This window comes from Humulus lupulus, chromosome 3 (genome assembly GCF_963169125.1).
Source record: "Humulus lupulus chromosome 3, drHumLupu1.1, whole genome shotgun sequence".
NCBI classification, from domain to species: domain Eukaryota; kingdom Viridiplantae; phylum Streptophyta; class Magnoliopsida; order Rosales; family Cannabaceae; genus Humulus; species Humulus lupulus.
The window spans coordinates 122280979-122305020 of NC_084795.1; the positions used below are offsets into that span (position 1 = coordinate 122280979).

The 24042-nt window shown below is 44.2% G+C and overlaps 1 protein-coding gene and 1 long non-coding RNA gene across 2 annotated transcripts; both read left to right on the forward strand.

The window, feature by feature from the left end:
* The first annotated feature begins 314 nt into the window (after nt 1–314).
* On the forward strand, nt 315–2874 carry LOC133823107 (uncharacterized). The gene is made up of 3 exons (XR_009888144.1): nt 315–871; nt 971–1072; nt 2147–2874. It is a non-coding gene; the product is annotated as an uncharacterized LOC133823107 (long non-coding RNA).
* A 2559-nt stretch (nt 2875–5433) lies between these two features.
* Nucleotides 5434–7183, forward strand: LOC133823108 (uncharacterized). Its single transcript, XM_062255697.1, has 3 exons — nt 5434–5896; nt 5974–6362; nt 6440–7183. Exons 1-2 carry the CDS (start codon nt 5590–5592, stop codon nt 6228–6230), a joined length of 564 nt encoding a protein of 187 aa, XP_062111681.1. The 5' UTR covers nt 5434–5589; the 3' UTR covers nt 6231–6362; nt 6440–7183.
* The last annotated feature ends 16859 nt before the right edge of the window (nt 7184–24042 follow it).

Here is a 24042-nt window from a genome sequence, read left to right on the forward strand (position 1 = left end):
TATATTTCGGCGAGTGATATATTATGATCAATCACTTTATATTATTTTCTATATAATTATTGAAGTCATTCTATTAATTTTTAATCCATATTTATTTTACTTTATCATATAAAATAAAGATCATTTATGAGCATTATTTTCTAACAATAGTCAAAGTGTGATATTTCGCGACCAAAATTATAGATATTACACATTTTGTTACGATCAGAAGTGTAAAACCTCTGTTTTTCTAATAAAATAATAGTTTTTTATATAGTGGTGGGACCCAGTTTAAGTCAAATGAGTCAAAGACTCTTTTCCTTTTCCCTCTCTCTCCCCGACTCCACCTTCTTCTTCCTCTTTTTTTTCTTTTTCTTTTTCTTTCTTTTCTTTCATTTTCTCTTCCTCTCTTTGGCAGCCACGACCAGGACCACAACCAGACCCACCCACCGTCGACCTCCATTTTCGACACGCGACGACCCTCTAGATTCACCTTGCTCCGACGCTATCAAACACTAAGTGGCGCCGCCTAACTTGCTCTCAACAACCCGGAATTGCAAGTCAAAGTTTTGGTCCATCAACTTTGACTCCATTTTCCGGGAAACTCCAGTGTCCATTCAACAAACTGTTTCCGCCATTGAACTCAGCTCATCGAGGAGAACAAAACCCAACAAGCCTTTGCAATTAATTCGTCACTTTTATCCAATGAGATTTTGAAATCTTCGCTCCTTTGAGAGAGTTTTTCGGCGACACCGTGGGTTATTTGGGCAAATAAGTTGTACTTTCGTGATGTCATCAAGATGATCGTTTTAATAGATAGAAAGTCAATTTCTGTCTCCACTGCCGGTGCACCATCACCGATCACCGCGAACGGCCAATCTGTGCGATTGAGGTGAAATTTTTGACTGTTTTTAAATGGTAACATGCTATATGTCATTGGACTCTGTTTGAAGAGTACATTACAATGATGATACTTATTTGTTCAATTTAGGATTGTAGGACAAAGTGACTTGGAAGCGGGCTAAACTACTTGGAACCTAGCAATAGGGCTTATGAGCGTCCTCTTTGTATAGATGATAACAATCCTAAGGAGGTAAAAGATTTAACTTGATTATTGTACTTATTTTACTGTATTGAATTGTATTAAAAATATTTCAATTTAGATATTTATAAAATGTTTGAAAACTTAATCTGTATGTTTTTCTGAACAGTTTCGAGGGCACTGAGTGTCAAATATATTTTTGTATACTTACCAATGCAGGTTATGATTTTTTAATTTTATTCATATGTAGCTGTTATGCTACCCAATTTTCTAAAATAAATGGAATATGTTCTTTTGTTATCATGTTTGCCTACATTTGGTTATATTGCGAGAGCCATATTAATCATAATTTGTGCATATTGTTGTTTCACGACCTAGTCTCTGTGTCATCATAAGTAGGTCAAGTGTTCACTCACCTGTAGGTGCAAAAACTTAGTATTTGTATATAGAATGTGAGCTGAGCCACCTCTTGTGGTTATCAGACACGACTACCCCGTTTAGGATGTTGTTTTCTATGATGGGTATCGGGAACTAGAGATCTAGTGGACAGTGTGATGTGCGCGTATAGTTTGTCTCTTGTGATGTGGTTTCTCATTATTTTTTATTTTACCTGATGACATATGCTTTGTTTTCAAAGCTAACCATGCATGAGTTTTATTAAACTATTGGTCCTTTGATAGTTGTTTTCCTACTGGGCTTTATAAGCTATAACCTTCTATATCTCTCCAATTCTAGGAACCCAGTGATGCGAGTGTGGATGAGGTGATTTATTGGTGGAGCCAATGTGATTTAGCCTAGTTCTATTTACAACAATAGTCTTATAATTTGAACACTGTATATGTATTTGAATTGGAACCTTAGGGTATGTACCTCTTAATTAGCTATATAATAGTTAGGAATGAGGGATAATGGATGCTAAGTATTATTTTGATGCTTTATGACTTATTAAATTTAAATGTTTGGTGACTACATAACTGTGTTGATATTATTGTTCTATATATAATGATAGATGATCTTGCTTAATTTTATCATTAATATTTTTATATATAATTATAAGAGCTATTCCAATACTTTGGACTTATTTTGTACTGTTTTGTCTATTGCGACGACACCTCGTTGAAATAGGGTCAAAAATAAAAAGAGGGAAAGTGGACCACAAAAAATTTCAATCAAATTTTTATTGCCTATAGCAACGATGGTCGTCGCTATAGACTGGGCGTAACACGTGGCATGATTCATGTACGATTCACTTATCTACAGCGACAACATGTCGTCGCTGTAGGGTCTAACCGTTTGAGTGAACGGTGCGTTCAACCTCGGCGACGACTTACTTATACTTTATAGCGACGACATGTCATCGTTATAGAGTTTATCGATATAACTTCCCAGGCGTTGTCTTCTTCCACATTTTCCCCCTCTCTCAAAAATTACAGAGAGCGAAAACCAGACCCACCGTCGCCCTCCATCGCCCCATGGTTTCCCATCCCATTTTTGGACTTCTCCACCGCTCTCCTCTGCCCCACGGTGTCCCAACGCATGTTCTGAAAAGATTTTTGTATTAATATTTGTGGTTATTTAGTTTTTTGTAAAAAATTGTTTTTGATGTTTGTTTTTTTCTTTTCTTTTTTCAGATAACAGAAGAATTAGGGTATTGCTCAGATTGTAGAGATCCTCCCTTGGGTATTGTTTTTAATTGTGTTTTTTTTTTTGGTGATTGATGAATGTATTGATGTATGTTTAATTTATATTTTATAGGTGTGTGATTAGTTATTTCAGATAGTGCTAATTTTTTTCATATTCATTTTAAAGAATTACAGGATTATTAGAAGTATATTTATTTGTTAAATTAATTATATTTGTGTTTTTAAGATGAAAATTGTATATTTATATATATATATATTTATTTATGTTTTAAGAAAATATGAATGTATGTTATAAAAAAATGTTAGGTTAGATGATATAATTTTTTTAATTGTATGTTAGGTTAGATAAATCCATGTTAGATGTTTAATGTTATTTATGATTATAGTTTATAAATAAATGTTGATGAATTTATTGATAAATCCATGTTAAGATTTTATATTATTTATTTATAATATATTTTTTGTTGTTGATATGAGAATTTAAATGATTTTATTCAATTTTATGTATGTTCTTAGACTGGTATTTTGGTTTTTATGCAAATTTTAAATTTTGGGATATGTTATATTACAAACATTATGCTGTCAAATTTTTTGTAGATTTAGAAAAACTAAACATTACAAAATAGTTTTAAAGTTAGTGTGATTAAAATTTTCAATTAATAAATTTTAAAGAAATTAATTAAAAAAATTATAAAGTGTAAATTAAAATAATAATTTTACAAGTATAAAACTTTATTAATATTTTTCTATAAAATAAGTAGAAATTAAAATAATAATATTTAATGGTAAATTAATAAATTTGAAATTAAATATTTATTTATTTAATTAATTTTATAATATATTCATAAAATTTGATAATATATGTTGATAAAATAGATAATTAAGTTAACTTTACTCTTAAAATTAAGTTAAAAGTAAAATAATAAAACTTTATTGTTGGCCAACGGTCGTATGTACGGTATACGACACATTTTGAATGAAATAAATATAAATATACGACAGAGCACAAATATTTAAACAAACACACAGACTTTTATAGTGGTTCAGCCATGTTCTGATGAACAGTAGTAACCTAATATACTTAGTCTTTAGTATTGAATCATTCGATTGACAATTAAAAATATGAACTGAAGAGTTCACTCGTCACAAATTTGCCCAGAGTCTCTTCTCCGAAAATATCCGTCCAAGAATCGTCCCTTTAAATGAAGCTTTGGGTCCTTACCCATGGGCTGTTACATGATCAGCAAGACTGGGGATCGTGGTTTGGTACACGATCATTGTGAGTGGAGATACCTGTCCACTTCCCCATGATTATAAGATCATGGGTCTTCTCGTTATTTCTCTGGATCGTGGTTGACGACACATGATTGAAACCTTCGGAAAAATGCTACGTCTTGATTGGTCTATGAGACTTAGGTGCTAGGCCCGATGATCCTTTAGAGCTTAGGTGCTAGGCCTGATGATCCTCTGGGTGCTAGGCCTGTTGATCTTCTGGTGCTAGGAATGTTGATCTTCTGGGTGCTAGGCCTGTTGATTTCAGCTTGAACGAGCATGAACTTTATCCAACGAAGTGTATTTGGGAGTTTAGGTCGACCACCCTATGAAGAATAGGGTGGGCCGACCACCTCATGCAGTCCTTGAGCATGCCAGGCCGACCATCGCTAGGGGTTGGGGTCAGGCCTACCACCCCTAGGGGCTAGGGCCAGGCTGACCACCCCTAGGAGGTTTAGGCTTGATCAAATTCCCTATAGGTCCTGGACCTATCCATTTTTGTTCATCGGTCTTTTTTTCTATACTTTGTCATTTTTCGATGACTTGTGATGCCACGTGCCGCTTTCTCATTCGCCACATCATCTCTTGAATTTTGAGGGATAACATTTGCCCCCAAGTTTATGGTACTGTGTCCAACATTATGGTATACTTGATCTGGCCTGAGAAACATATCGTAGCAGTACTTTAACAGCAAAGTCCCTCTAAACATTACATAGTACTTTTATCAACTATCGATAATTTTCTCACCATGTATTTTTCAAGGAAAATTGTAATTCCTAAAAAGAATCATGTTTATAAAGGAAAATTAATTTCCTAAAAATCTAATATATTTGTCAAGGAATTTTGAATTCCTAAAAATATAATGTATTTTTCAAGGATATTAATTCCTAAAAATACAAAATATTTTTCAAGGAATTTGAATTCTTAAAAATATAAGATATTTTTTTAAGGAATTTGAATTTCTAACAATACCAGATATTTTTCAAGGAATTTGAATTCCTAAAAATATGGTTAGCCTGAGAGGCTATAAGTAGGAACTCACTCATCATATCCCTGACCTATGCACACACTTCAGGGAAGTTCTAAGCAGTGATATTCTCCAACTCTTCATCAACTCTGTATATCTTCTCTTTACGTTTTTGATGAATCTGTCTGAATTTCCTTGCTTTGCTTTATTTTGATTTAAAACAACTAACTTGTTTGAATAAAAAAACTTGTTTTTAGTCAAAGATTGGCTTAATCCTTGTTTCTTTTTGTGTGATACTTTAGGGTTTAGAGGTATGTAGGCCGACCACCCTTAGTTTTTCCTTAGCCTGGACGATTTCCAGGCCTACAAATCCCTCATAGGTTGACCACCTCTAGGTTTCCATGGCTTGGGCGATTTCCAGGCCTACACTTCCCATCATAGGTCGACCACCCCTAGGGTTTCCCTTGCCTGTGAAATTTCCAGGCCTACAATTCCCATCATAGGCCGACCACCCCTAGGGTTTCCCCAGCCTGTGCGAGGGTATTGACACCTTCTTGGAAGAGATATCTAGAAACAACAAGGCATTTAGATATGCTGACAGCTACTTCTTCACAAAAGATGTCGAGGCCAACTACTCCAAGTTCAAGCATGTCCGGCCTTTTTATAGATTGGTCCCGACCTATGCCATGATTGTTAGGGCCAAGGCATTGATTGCCATGACCTGTGAGGAGAAGAACATCAAGGTTCTCGTTACTTCAAAGAACCTTAGGAAGGTCGGGTTGTTTCCTTCTACTGTTGCCGATGTTCCGGATGTCGATGGTACCGAGCCCGTGAAAGCCATAGACTCCCCAGAGCCTATTCATATCGAGGAGGTACCTTCTTCACTCGTGTTAGCTGGACAGGAGGGTGATGTGGTGGGTGCATCCGTGCACTCACTGCTTGCTTCAGATGACTTTGATGAAGCCACGTTCGAACTCGAATCTCCTTCAGAAGGTTCAACACTTTTATCATCTTTACTTTATGTTTCGTTTGTGTTTGATATCCTGCTAATATTTGATCTTCCTATACAGGTTCAGATATGTTCGGCTTTGTTCACATCCAACAAAGGTCGACTCCAACCGAGACTAGTTCTTTCGTTCGAGCGACCAAGAGGGCCAGGGTTGAGCTTGAGCCACTAACGGAGGTCCCTCCCGAGACTTCTTTGGCTCCACTGGCGCCTAGTCTTGTTGTAGAGGTAGAGCCATCCTTGCCCATGTCGATTCCTCCTAGTATCACAGATGCGGGTACCTCATCCTCTGCGCTGGCTCCCTTATCTGAGCCATATTAGTCTGCCATGCAGAATTTAGGTGCCATCATGGACCAAGTGTCCCATCTGGAGCAGATGACAACGACCTTTAATAGGATCAAGAATGAGGACTTGAGCACCATCCTCACGAAGTCACTCCTTGACATTTAGAGTGTAAGTCCTCTAAAGTTTTCTTTTTGTCTGGTTAGCTTGTGTGTTGATGTTATCTAACACTTGTATGTTTTTTGCAGGCGCTGATGCTAGTCTCCTATGTCCGTGATAGGTCTATGGAGTATACCTCTACGTTTTCCAACCTTCGTTTTGAGCTTGAAGCTGTCCTCCAGGAGGTACTGGACCTTAGACGCGTTCTTGGCTCTAGGGATGCAGACATTGATTTGAAAGATGAAGAGATCAGCACTCTCCGCAGTACCGTGGAGCTCAAACAACAGGAAGTGATCGAGTTGACTTTTAGGGTAACCCAGGTGGAGGGGAAACTTGCCGATCAGCTTAAACAGTCTGAAGCTGAGAAAGAGAAGCTGATTGCTAACATGGACCAACTGCGAAACGATGCTCTTGTCGAGAAGGAGCAAGAGGTCAAGGCTGCCCAGACAAGGCACGAGATGAGTATTCAGAGACTGCCTTCTCCTGCTTCTACTTCATTTGGAAGTCCAACAAAAATCCGAACTTGGATTTCCTCCCCGAAAATACGCGAGCGAAGGAGCTTAAGAAGTGCCTGGCTCGTGAGGCTGCTGAGGCTCAGGGTGGTCTTTCAAATGATACTCCTCATCCTATTTAGTCTTCTTTTTGGTCTTTTATTCTGTCTTTCCTTTTGTGCCATTGGTAGGGTACCTTGTACTTGACAATTTTTACATATGACATCTTATGCCTTTATGCTTTTTTGTTATGAGTACTCAGTGTATTGATTGAATTTTTTTTTTAATTTCCAATGCTTACTAAGTATATCAACTTACAACCCTCATTGGTTCAGGTATCAGTATACTCTGAACGCATGTATTTCACTTGCCATACTAACCTTACTCCTTTACGTTTTTCATGCTAACAACCATGGTAATGTGAGTAGTACGATACTTCACCAAGTACCATGAACAAAACAGTCAGGTCGACCACTCCATGGGTGATGGGCTGACCACCCTATAGAGTTGATGGACTAGCCGACCACCCTATAAAGGGACATGTCTAGGAGTCTCCCTACCAATGTATATTTTGTTTTTGTTTTTTGCACCTTCGGAACTATTATCCAAAAAACGGGCATGGATGACGTGGCAGGCGATTTCTTAACACGTGGATGACACCTGGCAGAGTTCTGTTAGAGTATCGACCAGTAAGATATTGCAAGCATAACAGTTGAGTTTTTCTTACGACCAGCATGGTCGTACACTCCGCATATTTCAAGATGATTTTGTAAAGATCATAGTCAATCCCGAGATTGTCTCCAATAATTCCTGATGATCCGATTAATTAGGAGAGAATATCTGTAACAAATTAATGTAATCCTCCTTGAGCCTATAAATAGAGAAAGATAGTTCAAGGAAATCACTTTTGGCTTTTTGATTACTTGAGATTATAGATTTACGAGAGAATTAAAGCTATTACATTACGATATATTGTTTATTCTTCAGAGGTTGGTGAAACTCATAGAACCCTAGTTCTTTGATCACTCATTTGAGATCTCATATCAATAATAGCTAAAGTGGACGTAGGTTATTACCAGTTTCTGGGGCCGAACCACTATAAATTCTTGTGTGCTTTACTGTTTTTGTCATTATATTCATTCCAACATATCTGTCCACATCAAGTATTTTGACTCCGTGCCAGTTGACCAAAACTAGGGTCAACATTCTGGTGCTTTCATTGAGAGCTTGATATGATATTATTGAAGCATAAATGGCGAAAACAACAAAGAAGACTGGGCAGGCGACCGGTGCTGCACCATCTCAATCGCCTCCTCCTCCAAACGTGACCGAAGATGAGCCACATTTGGAATTTGATGAGGAAGAACTGGATTTTGAGACGCTGAGGAATACCCTCGGGGTATTGCAGGATGAACTGGCCAATCTGAGGGCCAGCCAAGAAAGTGCTGTTGAAGTTATGGCGCAGCAGCAACGAGAAATTGAGCGACAGCGCTAGGAATTGAGTGAGAGACAGGCGGAGATGGACTGCCGTTAGAGGGAGGCCATGGTAGCCCTCGAAGTAGCCCTACAATTGGCTAGGAATCAGGCTGCACCTGCCTCACAGCCTGATCAACCTTCAAATGGGCCACCCCAAAGGGGTCCCAATCCTAGCCCGCCGATCCAGCCCTCGAGCCCCCAAAGGCCCTCGAGTCACCAATGCCTCAGGAGGATGTCCCACCAAGGGATCCTGAAACACAGCCTCCATCCCAGGCTGGTCGTGACATTCCCCCGCAGCCAAGGCAGAATAGGGCCGGGCAACAGCCCCGCAGTCCTAGACGCCATAAGGGCGAAGAGCCAAACCCCCCGAGCAGAGGGCAGCGTCCTTCTGGAAACAGAAGGAACTCAGAGATAAGCTTTGCGGTCCGGGGACCCCCACGGCATGATAATGCACGGGGACCTACGGACCAACGCAGCCCACCCTCTAACGCTCGGGAAGTTCTAGCCCGAGGAGGCAACCGAGGGGACAGTCGATCCCACCATAGCCAGTCGAGGTTCAAAGATGGCCATGGCTACAATGAGGCCGACTCAAGCAGAGGAAATGTCGGTCGGAGAAATGGAGAGAGAGGTGGGGGCAGAAGCCCACCACCTAGGGAAGACAAACCTGAGAGACGTGACGCTGGGGGGCAACCCAGGCAAAATAACGTCTTTAACCGGCTCGGAGCAAGCGAGTAGCGATGAAGAGACGAGGATTTAAGAGACGTACTCAACGATCGCCGGGAACCGCATGGCGAGTATGTTCCCCCAGCACCAGAGGCCCCGACGATTCCCGAATCCGTGCAAGCCCAAATAGAGGCCCTGAACCAGGCAGTACAACAGCTGGTCGGGGAAAGAACGTCTCATATCGAGTACGATAGGAGAAGAGGCACTCCTTTCATTCAAAGGATAGCTATGGCAGAAATTCCTAGCAAGTTTAAGATGCCCACGCTTCCAAACTTTGACGGGTATGGTGACCCGGTATCTCACGTCAACAAGTTTGAGATACAGATGAACATTCAAAAAGTGTCCGAAGACGCTCGGTGCAAGATCTTTCCCTCCTGCAAGTATTGTTTCTTGGGAGATGTTCATAAAAGAATTTTACGGACAATTCTATGCGGGTCGTGTGCACCCAATTGAGGCGAATCAACTGGTCGAGATACGCCAGCAAGAAGGAGAGCCACTGAAGGATTATGTCCAACGCTTCATGCGAGCATCAGCTGGAGCCAAAACAGTGGGTGATGAGGGCAAGATGATGGCCCTAACTGCGGGAGTTAGGCGCCGCACGCCTTTGTGGAGTAGCCTCAGAAAGCACGGAGTTAAGACTACTCAAGAATTTTTGGATAGAGCTGATCGGTACATCAAGCTCGAAGATGCCATCGCCAGTGAAGGAAAACCCCCAGGCAAGGATAAGGGGATTGCCGATCCCGCCGATGGGTCAAAACCCAACGACAACGGCAAAGGCAACGGGAACGACAATGGCAATGGCAAGAATGGGGGGAAACGGCCGCATAATGAGCCTTCCACCTCTGAGAATAAACGCGCCAAGGGAAATCATTATGAACCGCGGTTCACTAACTACACTGCCCTTATTGAGTCTCGGGGAGAGGTGTATCAGGCCACGAGTTCTAGTGTGCCTTATAAAAAACCCGCTCCCATTCGAAAAGATATTTCGAAGAGAGATACTGCCAAGTTCTGTCGTTATCATAACGACTACGGACATGATACAAATGAATGCAACCAGCTGAAGGATGAAATCGAGTTCCTTATCAGACAAGGACACTTGAGAAGATGCGTACGGGCCTCGGGAAATTCCCAACGAGAGGCTCCATGTGGCAACGAGCATGCGCCCGCACGCCAACGCTCGCCACCTTTGCAGCCTGACCCCGTAGCTGGCACTTTACTCACCATCTGTGGAGGCCCGCACCTCGCGGGAAGCAGTGGAAAGGCAAAGGAACGATATGCTCGGACCCTACGTCACGACCAGGATATCGAGATGATGACTGTGGAGGCATCAAAGAAGGCTCAATCAGTGGATGGTGAAATAACCTTCTCTGATAGCGACGCCCAGCATGTCCGGTTCCCACATTCCGATCCGCTGGTCGTGGACGTTCATATTGCCAATATGATGGTGAAGAGAGTGCTAGTTGATACAGGAAGTTCAGTATACATCATGTACAAATCTTCGCTGAAACGCATGAAGTTGTCCGTCAAGGACTTGGAGCCCTGCAACCAAACGATTTACGGCTTCTCCGGTGAGGGACTCGCCCCAGCAGGGTCAATCAGACTTCTAGTAACAGCAGGTACAACGCCTGCTACCAGGACATTACTCGCTACTTTCATAGTAGTCGATTGTCCTTCGGCGTACAATGTTGTCATTGGAAGGCCCATACTGGTTGACCTTCGAGCCGTCACCTCAGTATGGCACTTGGCCATGAAATTCCCGACAGACGCAGGGGTAGGACGCGTGTTGGGAAATCAGAGGGAAGCAAGGGAGTGCTACAACGCCTCAGTCACAAAGGCGAAGAAGGGAACGTCGAAGAGCATTCCCCCAGATAGGTTGCAGATGGCTATTGATACACAAGCCCAATTCGGTGATGGAGTCACAAAATAGGGTGTTGCCCAAAGTGAGGATAAGGATTTAGATCCTCGCTTTGGGGATTTTGAGGGAGATGTTGGACCCGTCGAGGATCTGGAAGAGGTCCAACTTGACGAAAATGACCCAACCAGAGTTATAAAGGTCGGGAAAAATTTAGAAGCAATAACGAAGCATGCACTGGTAGAATTTTTGCGAAAGAACCAGGAAGTTTTTGCCTGGTCACATAAAGACATGGCTGGAATAGATCCTGCAGTTATCAACCATGTCCTGAACATTGACAAGAGTTTTCCACCCGTGCAACAGAAAAGAAGGCTGCTCGATAAGGATAGATCGAAAGCCTTAAAAGAGGAAGTTGAAAGATTGAAGGAGAATGGGTTCATCAGGGTGGCTTTTTATCCATTGTGGATCTCTAATCCAGTACTGGTTCCCAAGCCTAACGACATATGGCGAACCTGTGTGGATTTCACATACCTTAATAAAGCCTGCCCAAAAGATTGCTTCCCACTCCCAAGGATCGACCAACTGGTCGATGCAACTGCAGGACATGAGATCCTCTCTTTCATGGATGCATACTCAGGATACAATCAGATCAGTATGCATCCCCCTGACGAGGATCACACTAGCTTTCGGACCGATACATGGTTATACTGTTATAAAGTAATGCCCTTCGGACTGAAAAACGCTGGTGCGACTTACCAGCGATTGGTTAACCACATGTTTAAGGAGTTAATCAGAGTAAACATGGAGGTGTACGTGGACGACATGCTGGTAAAGTAAAAAAAGGTAGAAGGACATGTAAAGGATTTACAAGAGTGTTTCAACGTTTTGAACAAATACCAGATGAAGTTAAATCCTCTCAAATGTTCCTTCGGAGTAGGATCAAGGAAATTTTTGGGGTTCATTGTCAATTCAAGGGGAATCGAGGCCAACCCCGACAAGATCAAAGCCCTGATCAACATGAAATCGCTAGTGAAAATCAAGGATGTGCAAAGTTTAACTGGAAGAATTGCCGCACTAAGTAGATTCATTTCCAAGTCGACGGATAAATGCATCCCTTTCTTTAATCTACTTAGAGGCAACAAGAAGTTCGAATGGACCAGAGACTGCGAACAGGCTTTCCAGGCCTTAAAGGCCCACATGGCACAGCCTCCTGCTTTATCAAAACCCATAAATGGAGAAACTTTGTTCATTTACCTGGCGATCACCGAATTTGCTGCTAATGCGGTACTAGTACGAGAGGAAGAAGACGTACAAAAGGCGATTTACTATGTAAGCAAGAGGTTAATTGGGGCCGAATTGAGGTATCCTCCAATCGAAAGATTAGCCTATTGTTTAATCTTGGCCTCAAGGAAGTTATGTCATTACTTCCAAGCCCATCCCATCACAGTCTTAACTGTCCAACCCCTTCGGCAAGTTCTGCAAAAGCCAGAGGCGGCTGGGCGCTTATTAAAATGGGCAGTCGAACTCGGGCAGTTCGATATCACATATTCACCGCAAGCAGCAGTAAAAGGACAAGTCTTGGCTGACCTTATAGCTGAATTCACTGAGCTCCCAGACGACGAGCAGTGCGAAAAACCTAGTGCGCCTGAGCCCCAAGTCAAAGTTCCTTCGTGGAAGTTATTCACGAACGAATCGTCCAACGAATCTCACGCAGGAGCAGGAGTGATATTGATAACGCCAGAAGGGCATCGATTTCACTGCGCTATTAGGTTCGATTTCACCGGATCAAACAATGAGGTCAAATATGAAGCACTCCTCGCAGGGCTAAGGTTGGCCAAAGACATGAGTATAAAAGTGCATGATATTTACAGTGATTCACAGCTGGTAGTGAATCAGGTCTTAGGGGAGTATCAAGCACGAGGCCTCAAAATGGTGGCCTACTTAAACAAAACTAAAGATTTGTTGGCGCACTTCGAGAAATATACCATCCAGCAAATTTCCCGAGATCAGAATTCAAACGCAGATGCTTTAGCCAAACTCGCGAGTGCGAAAGACGCTGACACTTTAAATATAGTGCCAGTAGAGAGATTATGCGAGCCGAGCATACGAGCAGACGAAACCAATATGGAAATTCGAGTAGAAGGTACATGGATGGCACCGTACTTGGAGTATCTCACGAATGGTGTACTACCAGCAAATAAAAACAAAGCCATAACTCTTCAGAGACAGGCTGCTAGGTATATACTGGACGATGGTGTTCTTTACCGAAGAGGATACTCCATGCCATTGCTTAGATGTATTACACCAGAAAAGGCTAAATAACTAATGAGGGAAGTACATGAAGGCTTCTGTGGGGATCACGCTGGGGGGCAGAGCTTGTCGAAAAAGATTCAGAGGCAGGGTTATTTCTGGCCGACTATGAACGAAGACTCAATGGAGTTTGTGCGAAAATGCGATAAGTGTCAGAGATTTTCCAAGATCCCACGCGCAGCTCCCAACGAGTTAAAGCAGATGCATAGTCCTTGGCCTTTCGCAGTATGGGGTATAGATTTGATTGGATCCTTGCCAACGGGAAAGGGTGGAGTAAAATACGCAGTCGTAGCAGTTGACTACTTCACCAAATGGGCCGAAGCTGAGCTGCTCACTACCATAACGACCAAGAAAGTTCTTGACTTTGTCATCAAGAACATTGTTTGCCAATATGGTTTGCCTCGAAAAATTGTCTCAAACAACGGCACCCAGTTTGACAGTGACTTATTCACAGACTTTTGCGAAAGGCATGGAATTGTCAAAAGCTTTTCTTCAGTTGCGCATCCACAAGCAAATGGGCAAGTCGAAGCAGTGAATAAAACACTTAAAGATACCTTGAAGAAAAGACTCGAAGACGCTAAAGGAGCATGGCCAGAACAACTGCCTGAAGTACTCTGGTCGTATAGAACTTCTCATTGAATAGCGATAGGTCATACCCCGTTTTCCTTAGCATACGGGTATGAAGCCATGTTGCCAGTAGAGTTAGATCTGCCCTCACATCGAAGAATCACATACGTCCAAGACCAGAATAGCCAACTGCTGATGGAGTCCCTAGACTCGCTTGATGAGAAACGAGAAAAAGCCCAACTCCGAGTAGCTGCGTACCAGCAAAAAGTCGCCCGGTATTTTAACTCAAAGGTGAAAGAAAGAAAGTTCAACGTCAGAGATCTAGTACTTCGACGAGTTTTCTTAAACACCCGCAACCCAACTGCTACAGTACTCAGACCAAACTGGGAAGGACCTTACCAGATTGAAGAAGTCCTTCATCCGGGCACCTACAAACTTGCACGCTTAAATGGAGATCTCATTCCACGCTATTGGAACGGAGAACACTTGCGCAAGTATTATCAGTAAACAGTCATTTTTAAAGGACTGGCTTGTATTAATTTTTACTTTTTACAAATTTTGAAAAAGGGTTAGCCATGTTATATGGCTAATTGCTTATAAGTGTAAGATCTTATTAAGATCACTCGTAAGGACATGTTTAGTCCATTTTAATACGAGAATTATAAGGGACTGTGCGCAGCCAGTCATTCTTGCCAACCTTTGTAAATTCTTTTTTTACAAGTATTTGTTCATTACGTGTGTTGTTTTGCTGTATTATAAGTGTTGCATTTCCTACCGAGCAGTAATGTTCGTACAGGTCGTGGTCAAGGCAAGTGACCAAGGACCTAAAGCTCCTCAGTCACTTGGGGGGCATATAATAGCAAAGCATACCAAGAGGTATGTAAACACATGAACAAAATAAGTGAAAGCATGCTACGGTACTTAGAGTATTTTTCAAAATTTATATTTTGTTAAATCAAGCCAAAGTATTATGCTAAGTTCGGTCATGCGAACAGATGTTATAATAAGCAAGAAATATTATAATATCAAAAGGAATTCTTTTACACCGCAAGCAGTACTGCTTGGATGTAATTGTTCAAAGTAAAAGGAAACTATACTGCCCATGCAACAAAATTAAAAATAAAATTTAGTCTTTACATCCCGACCCGTGGGTCGTGTAATTAAAGAAAATTAAAAGAATAAAAACTTCAAGGAGCATTAGGAGCAGGAGGATCTTGTTCAGCACTCTGGTCGACTACGTCCCCGGTGGCTTCTCCTCCCTCCGCTCCGGTAGCTGGCTGAATGCTCGGGGAAGCAGGAACTCTAGCTCTCTCTTCGGCAGCCAACCGAGCAGTACAGCGGGCTAACTCGGCATTCCTGGCGTCATCTGGGAGATAGCTGAAGTCGACACCTTGGTTGTGTTTCCAAAAATCGTAGAAACACCGAAGTGTCGTGTTCTTGTACCTCTCTAGGTCCTTGGCATTAGTGAGCTTGAGCTGTTCCACCTGGCTTTTGAGAACAGCAATGGTCACGTCCTTAGCGAGGTGCTCCTCCCTAAGTTTCTTGACTTCACGCCATTGAATTCGGCTGGACTCCAGGTAGTCATCCCTTTGCTTCCTCAGAGTTTCCTGAGAAGCTTCCTTCTCAGCCAGTTCTGTCACCAGAGCATCCTTCTGCTGGGTGACCACCTCCAACTCCCCAGCATGTCTAGCCTCTGCAGCCCGAATCTCCTCGATGACCTTCGCCCGAGACTGCTCGATGCTAGCGCTAGCACGAGTACGAGCAGTAGTCATTGTCAGCATGGCCTGCAGTCAAAGGATAAAAGTTAGGCTATATTACAAGAAGGAAAGATAAAGGCCAAGAGAAAGAATACTTAAACTGGCCACTTCGTTAAGAGCCCTATTAAGGATCTGATCGACCCCCATGCTCTCAGCTTCAGCCATTGCTTCCCTGCAACGGTCATGCTTCAGGATGTGAGCAAGGCCACCCCAACGACTATAAGGATCAATTATTTATATCGAATGGGTTCCACAACTTTGAGCATCGATATTTAAACCGTCCTTGTAAGTCTTCTTTCTTTTCTCAGCTCGCGAAGTCATTTTATCTTTTTGATAGACATACTCCTTGTGTTTATACTAATCGAGTTTACCATTTTTTGTGCAGCCATATTCGCGAGGACGGAGAAGTCGGCGACCCTCGACTGTCAGTATGACACATTGTCCAGGCTTCCGCCCCACGAGAAGGATTATCGCCAGCTTGTGAATGACGTCACGATGTTGGCGTGCCAATTAATCGCTAAAGGCCAGACTTTGCCCTTAAGGACACGGGCTAACCTTTTGGTAGTCCACGAGCTCCCGCCTCCCCCAGAAGGAGACTCTGAGGCCGCTGAAGGCGAGGAACAAGTAGAAGATGAAGTGCCTCTTATGCGAAAGAGGCGGGCTCCCGAGGCTGCTAGGGGTCATGACCTAGAACAAGCTGCATCAGGGGCAGTAGCCGGCCCCTCCGACCAAGGTAACCCATACCCCTATAGGGAATTAGATAGGTCTGTTGCTGACTTTAGGCTAGTAAGATTTAACCCAAACCAGCTCGTCCACCGCCACCCTACCAATCCAGATCGTAACATTACCCTGCTCCAGTGCGTGGATCACTTAGTGTTGCGCCATGATACGAGTTACCCTAGAGGTTCTATTGTTGTAGATAACACCTCAACTTTTAAGTCAGCCATTTTTGAGGAGTATGATACCAATCGTAGGTCGTAGCCCTCTTTGCTCCAGGGCGCCTTTGCCCCTGGCTTTAGGAAATATGTAGACGAGTCTAGCCCTGAGGTGAAACCTGAGCCCGAACCTCCCATAATCCACGAAATTCTAGACTTATATTCCCTTTCTTCTCTAGTAATCCCATGGCTGGAGGTCGTGATAATAGACTCCTCCCCCAACCCGGAGGGTAGGACTTTTATTTATTTATTTTATGTAAATTTCCGACTTTACTTGTGTATTAATTCCCTTCTTAAATTTTTTTTTTCAGAGGAAGAAATGGATCGATCCGGAGCTCTTAACCTTTGTACCGCTTTCCAGGGCGGAAAATGCAACTTGGGTCCTGTCATTAAGAAGCCTCGATTTACGAAGAAAACGCCTCCTGCGGCAGGAAACGCCTCCAAATCCCTTGCTAAGGGGAAAGGTACGAGCTCAGTGTGGCGTGCTGCCCCTTTGGCACACCCACATGGGGCCATTTTGTAAGTGAGCATGCCTTGGTGCTTGATCATTAGTCAAGTCTTGCACCAATAAACCTCATGGGATAGGGTAGTGGCAGTTTTGTAATTATGCATGTCTCCCAAACAAAAATCATATATGTTACTGGGAAGACCTTATTTCCCTAGAAGGCTCCTTAGGGGGAGGTGACCTGGTGACTTAGGGAAGCACCATGGCCATCGGCAGATAGGGGGCAAAGTTGTGTACTCCCTTACCCTATCACGACTATATATTAATAAAACAATATTTATCCATACTTGCCCCTGTGTGCTTCCTTGTTGCCTATGTGTTACTTGTTTGTTATCTTCGTTGGGCCATTGCGTGCCACTCGCCTTGTTGTGTGCTTTGTGTTGTGTGGACGTTCCTAGGAATGACTTGCTTTGTGCTTGCTCATACTTCGTTATTGCCCGTTGCATGTCCGAGATGTGTATGTGGCTAACTACTGAGTTTGTTTGCCTGTAGGTGTGTGTTGTAGGCTGACTTGCTAGCTTGAAGAGTCTGTAAGTGCCGCACGTTCCGTCTACTTGGAGTACCCAAAGAGTCGGCCCGTGACAGTTGGTATCAGAGCCAGGTTAGAAAGAGCTTGGAAAAACACACTAATGGTGAGCAACACTTAAAGGATCGAAGCACTTGAGAAGCGTGTGGGGGAATTAGATGGCCTGGACGAAAGGGTCAGGGATCTTTCCTCTGCAAGTCATAACTCTGGATCGTCTGATGCAAACAATCGCATAGTTGCGCTAGAAAAGGAAAATGATGTTCTCCTATCCAGAATAATCGAATTGGAGCAAAGAAACACTCCAACGAGTACTTCTGTTTCCCCTCGGTGGGTAGAGCGCATTGCAGCAGTGGAGCGCATGCTGAAGGAACAAGAAGTTTCCATACATGACACTACGGGAGACTGCAGAGAGGCAGTTGGCGTGCTCAGAGAAGAAATGGCTGAGTTAACTGCTAAGGTAAACCTAAACATGCGAGCGGTTGGGAATGCCTCGGCAACAGGGTCGATAGGTATGGAATATGGCCGAGTTAAAGTACCCGAGCCGAGGCCCTATAACAGGGCCAGAGACGCAAAGGACTTGGAGAATTTCCTCTTCGACATGGAACACTATTTTAGAGCCGTGCGGGCTGATTCAGAAGAAGGAAAGGTCACCATGGCTACCATGTATTTGTCTGTGGATGCCAAGGTGTGGTGGAGGACCAAGTATGACGACATAGAGAATGGTAGGTGCACCATCACATCTTGGGTAGACATGAAGAGAGAATTGAAGACGCAATTTCTGCCAGAAAATGTCGCTTACATGGCTCGATGCCAGTTGAGAGAGCTTAAGCAAGTTGGGACAGTCCAAGAATATGTGAAGAAGTTTTCGGGACTAATGCTCGACATAAAGGGCATGTCCGAAGTAGACAGGCTCTTCTACTTCCTCAAGGGATTGAAACCGTGGGCCAAGCAAGAACTTCAAAGACAGCGTGTGTCTGACCTAGCCACCGCTCAAGCAGTTGCTGAACGCTTAACATACTACACTCCAGAGAGCAACCTGCCGAAAAGGGCTACCCCTCCAACTAGCTCAAGTAGCGCTAGGAGTAAGAAGTTTGGGAAGTCATGGCAGGGCAAGAGTGGGGGAGAGAAGAGGACAGCTAAGTCCAATTCTTCCAGCGGTGCAGATGCTGCTGCAGGGAGGAAGCCACTGGCTTGTTGGCTTTGCAAAGGCCCACATAAGTCGGCAGTTTGCCCTTACCGGGGCAAGTTGAATGCCCTCATTGGCCAAGAACAACAGGGCGAGGGAGAAGAGGAAGACGAAGAGTACGCGCACATTGGCACTGTCCGCTTGTTGAATGCTCTCAAGAAACACAGCGAAAAAGGGAAGAAGACCCTGGGAAAGGGGCTAATGTTCTTGGATGCCACCATCAATGGCAAACCCGCCAAAAGCGTGATGATCGATACGGACGCCACCCACAACTTCATCTCTGAACTCGAAGCAAAGCGACTGGGACTAAATCTGGAGAAAGATGCCGGCCGCATGAAAGCGGTCAACTCCAAGGCCTTGGCCACAACTGGCGTGGCTAAAGGGGTAAAAGTTAGAATCGACACGTGGGAGGGGCAAACGGACTTAGTGGTGGTCCATATAGACGACTTTGATGTAGTCTTGGGAATGGACTTTCTAACTGAGAAAGGTGCCATTCTAATTCCTGCCACTGGGAGCTTGCTCATAATGGGAGAGACTCCTTCAATGGTGCCCGCAAAGGTGAAACCACCCCTGGTGTGAAGCTTCTATCAGCTTTACAGTTCAAGAAGGGTGTGAAGAAGCAGGAGCCCACTTATGTAGCGGTACCCACTTTGTTCGAAGAAGCAGTGGAAGAGATTGTTCCACTAGAAATTACGAGGGTCTTAAAGATGTATGGGGACATGATGCCAGATAAACTCCCCAAAGCCTTGCCACCAAATAGGGGGATTGATCACCAGATAGAGCTGGTGCCGGGAGCAAAACCTCCAACAAACCACCTTACAGAATGGCACCCCCTGAACTAGAAGAGTTGAGGAGACAACTAAAAGAGTTATTGGAGGCAGGCTTCATCAGACCGTCGAAGGCGCCATTTGGCGTACCTGTATTATTCTAGAAGAAGCACGATGGGAGCTTGAGACTGTGCATTGACTATAGGGCTCTCAACAAGGTGATAGTTTGCAACACCTACCCCATCCCTTTGATCGCTGTTTTGTTCGACCAGCTAAGTGGAGCTAAATACTTCACAAAGTTGGACTTGAGATCAGGCTATTATCACGTGAGGATCACAGATGGGGATGAACCAAAGACTACGTGTGTTACTCGATATGGAGCATTTGAGTTTCGAGTAATGTCGTTTGGGTTGACAAATGCACCTGCGACTTTCTGCACACTGATGAACCAAGTATTCCACGAGTATCTAGATAAGTTCGTGGTGGTGTACTTGGATGATATCCTGGTTTATAGCGCCACGATTGAAGAGCATCAAGAGCACTTGGCTTAAGTGTTTCAGAAGTTGAGAGAAAACCAGCTATATGTGAAGCGCGAGAAATGCTCATTTGCACAGGAGAGCATCAAGTTCCTAGGCCACGTTGTGGAACGTGGCCGAATTCGTATGGATCTGGAGAAGGTGAGGGCAATCCAAGAATGGAAAGCCCCCACAAACGTGAAGGAACTCTGCTCCTTCTTGGGCCTAGCCAACTACTATAGAAAATTTGTGGACGGCTACTCAAGAAGGGCGACACCCTTGACTGAGCTGCTAAAAAAGGGTGTGACTTGGGCGTGGACTGACAAGTGTGCTGAAGCATTCAAGAGTTTGAAGGAAGCCATGATGAAAGATCATGTTCTTGCCTTGCCAGATGTTAGCAAGCCCTTCGAAGTATAGACAGATGCCTCAGATTATGCTCTGGGAGGGGTACTAGTACAAGAAGACCACCCAGTAGCATATGAGAGTCGCAAGCTGTCTGAAGCTGAGAGGCGGTATACTGCCCAGGAGAAGGAACTCATCGCAGTTATCCATTGCTTGCGAGTGTGGAGACATTACTTGCTGGGGTCAAAGTTCGTGGTGAAGACGGATAATGCAGCGGTTAGTCATTTCCTTAATCAGCTGAAGCTGACCCCTAAGCAGGCTCGATGGCAGGAGTTCGTGGCGGAATTCGACTTCCATTTTGAGCACAGGGCAGGACGCTTGAACCAGGCAGTTGATGCCTTGAGTCGCAAAGCAGAATTGGCGACTCTAAAGATATTGGCTAGTTTGTTGGCTAGCGTGGTGAACACTCCACTTAATGAGCGCATCAAAGAAAACCTGGAGAAAGACCCGGTTGTCAGGACCATCCTGAAGCTTGTAAAAGAAGGCAAGACTCGCCAGTTCTGGGTGGAGGATGATCTTCTGTGGGCTAAAGGGGGTCGCTTGTATGTTCTGAAAGCTGGAGATTTGTGGAGGACATTACTAAGCGAGTGTCATGACACCTTGTGGGCTGGTCATCCAGGGTGGCAGAGAACCCATGCCCTCTTGAAGCAGGGGTACTACTGGCCACAAATGCGAGATGATGTAGTGGAGTACACCAAGATCTGTCTCGTCTGCCAGCAAGACAAGGTCGATAGGAACAAGACACCTGGGTTGTTGGAGCCCTTGCGAGTCCCAAGCTGACCATGGGAGAGTGTGTCGCTTGACTTTATCACCAGTCTACCGAAGACGGGGGATTTAAGTGCGATCTTGGTGGTCGTCGACGGATTCTCGAAGTACGCAACATTCATCCCGGTGTCAAAGTACTGTTTGGCAGAAGAGACAGCCCGACAATTTTTCAAGCATATTGTCAAATATTGGGGAGTGCCCCAGAACATTGTTAGTGACCTAGATGGAGGATTCACTGGGACCTTTTGGTCCGAACTATTCAGTCTCTTGGGGTCACAACTGAACATATCCTCGAGCTACCATCCACAGACAGATGGGCAGACAGAAAGATTCAACGGAATGTTGGAGGAGTACTTGCGCCACTTTTTCAATGCCAATCAGAAGAATTGGCCACAACTACTCGATGTAGCTCAATTTTGCTTCAACTCTCAAAAGATTTCTTCATCGAATAGAGCCCTTTTGAAGTTGTTAATGGACAGCAGCCACTGTTGCCCCACACAGTGGACGAATATCGCGATCGGAACTCGCGAGCCTTTCGCTTCACAAAAGACTGGAAGAAAACGACAGAGATTGCCCGAGCTTATTTAGAAAAAGCATCAAGAAGAATGAAGAAGTGGGCAGATCAGAAGCGCATACCACTGGAGCTTAAAGCAGGTGACTTAGTGTTAATCAAGCTAAGGCCCAAACAGTTGAGATTCCGAGGAGACAAAGACATCAGACTCGTTCGCAAGTACGAGGGTCCAGTCTCAATCATCTCAAAAGTTGGCCTAACTTCCTACAAAGTCGACCTACCAGCATGGATGAAGATACACCCGGTCCTTCACATCAGTAACTTGAAGCCGTATCATGAAGATCCAGCAAATCCAGAGTGCAACCAGTCAACCAGAGGAGGAGTCATCGTTCAGCCAAGGAACAAGCGTCAACCTGAAGAAATCCTGGCGGAAAGGACGGTCACCACTGACCGTAAAAAGCATAAGGAGTATCTGGTAAAATGGAAGGGGCTCGCAGATGATGAGATCGGCTGGGAGAGGGCGGAAGACTCGAAGAAGCTCACGCAGAAGATTGAAGATCTACAAGCTACTTCGTCGAGGACGCCGAAGAATTAAGTGGGGGAGAGTGGCGTGCTACCCCTTTGGCACGCCCACATGGGGCCATTTTATAAGTGAGCATGCCTTGGTGCTTGATCATTTGTCAAGTCTTGCACCAAGCAACCTCATGGGATAGGGTAGTGACAGTTTTGTAATTATGCATATGTCTCCCAGACAAAAATCATATATGTTACTGGGAAGACCTTATTTCCCTAGAAGGCTCTTTAGGGGGAGGTGACCTGGTGACTTAGGAAAGCACCATGGCCATCAGCAGATAGGGGACAAAGCTGTGTACTCCCTTACCCTATCAAGGCTATATATTAATAAAACAATATTTATTCATACTTGCCCCTGTGTGCTTCCTTGTTGCCTATGTATTACTTGTTTGTTATCTTCGTTGGGCCATTGCGTGCCACTCGCCTTGTTGTGTGCTTTGTGTTGTGTGGACGTTCCTAGGAATGACTTGCTTTATGCTTGCTCATACTTCGTTATTGCCCATTGCATGTCCGAGATGTGTATGTGGCTAACCACTGAGTTTGTTTGCCTGTAGGTGTGTGTTGTAGACCGACTTGCTAGCTTGAAGAGTCTGCAAGTGCCGGACGTTCTGTCTACTTGGAGTACCCAAATAGTCGGCCCGTGACACTCAGCAGCTCCGGCTTCCATCGTGATGGAGAAAAGGATTCCTCCTCCAACTCCTCCTCCTTGGTTCGCGCCTGCTCGGGATCAGGTAATACAAGCTGATCCCCCAGCTCTTGTCCTTACCGCTACTGTGCGCATTCCAGTCGATCCTTAGGATCTGGAGAAGATCCCCAATACCTTTCGGAGGACCCTTTACAAGATGGTGAACCACATGGTGGAGCACGTTTACAAAGCCAACCCGAGGGATCTGAGGATGATAGAAGAGCGATACCCGGAGAACATCCTGGAGTCAGCCTTGGGGGTGACCCTCACAGTAAGATATCATTCCTTAGTGAATTTCTTCTTTTCATTTTGCCCAAGCATGCATCTAACTTGTCCCTTTATTTTGTAGTCGGCCCTGACTCAGCACCGCAGTATGGCCCGAGCTAGGGCTAGGAATGATGAACTCTAGACTGAGCTCCAAGCCGCCAAGACCGCCCTGGCTGTTGTTCAAGAAGGCGAGCAGGCCACCAAGGCTGCCTTTGTAGCTGCTCAAAAGGGCGAGTATGATGCCAAGTTCGCCCTTGCATTGTCTCAAGAAAGCGAGCAGGCCGCAAAGATAGCCTTGGCAGCCCTTCAGGTTGAGGTTGTTGAGGCCAAAGAAAAGCATGTAGAGGCAGAGGCTGTGGTTAAAGAAGAGAATGCGACCTCACTGTCTACCATGAAAGACATGTTGTATCATTGCTGGGCATTTAACCAGGACGGAAACTTCTCTTTCATGGCTCCTGAGCTATGGGATCCATACCTCGAGAAATTCAAAGCCCGAATCTTACAAGAGCCGTCGGAGACAGGGGATGCTTCCACTGCGGGCGAGCAGGAGATTGAGGAGGTCACGTCCTCAGAACACCCTGGAGGGGCTTGATGAAGCCTTCTTTATTTCTCTTTTCTTTCCCCCTTTTTTTTATGTGTTTGTAAACAATTTCCCTTGGGCTTAGTTCGAGGTTTTTCTCCTCGGGACAGCTTGAATTTTAATTCATATATCTAACTTTTAATCTATTTGTCTTTTCCTTGACTATCCCTCATGTTTATGCTTTCTTATACTTGCACATTTGGGATTTTAGGAATCGATCATTAGATCGGGATAGATATTTCGAATTTGGTTTTTTCCAAATTTAATGTGTTGATTTATATCGTACCTGTTATGTGTCA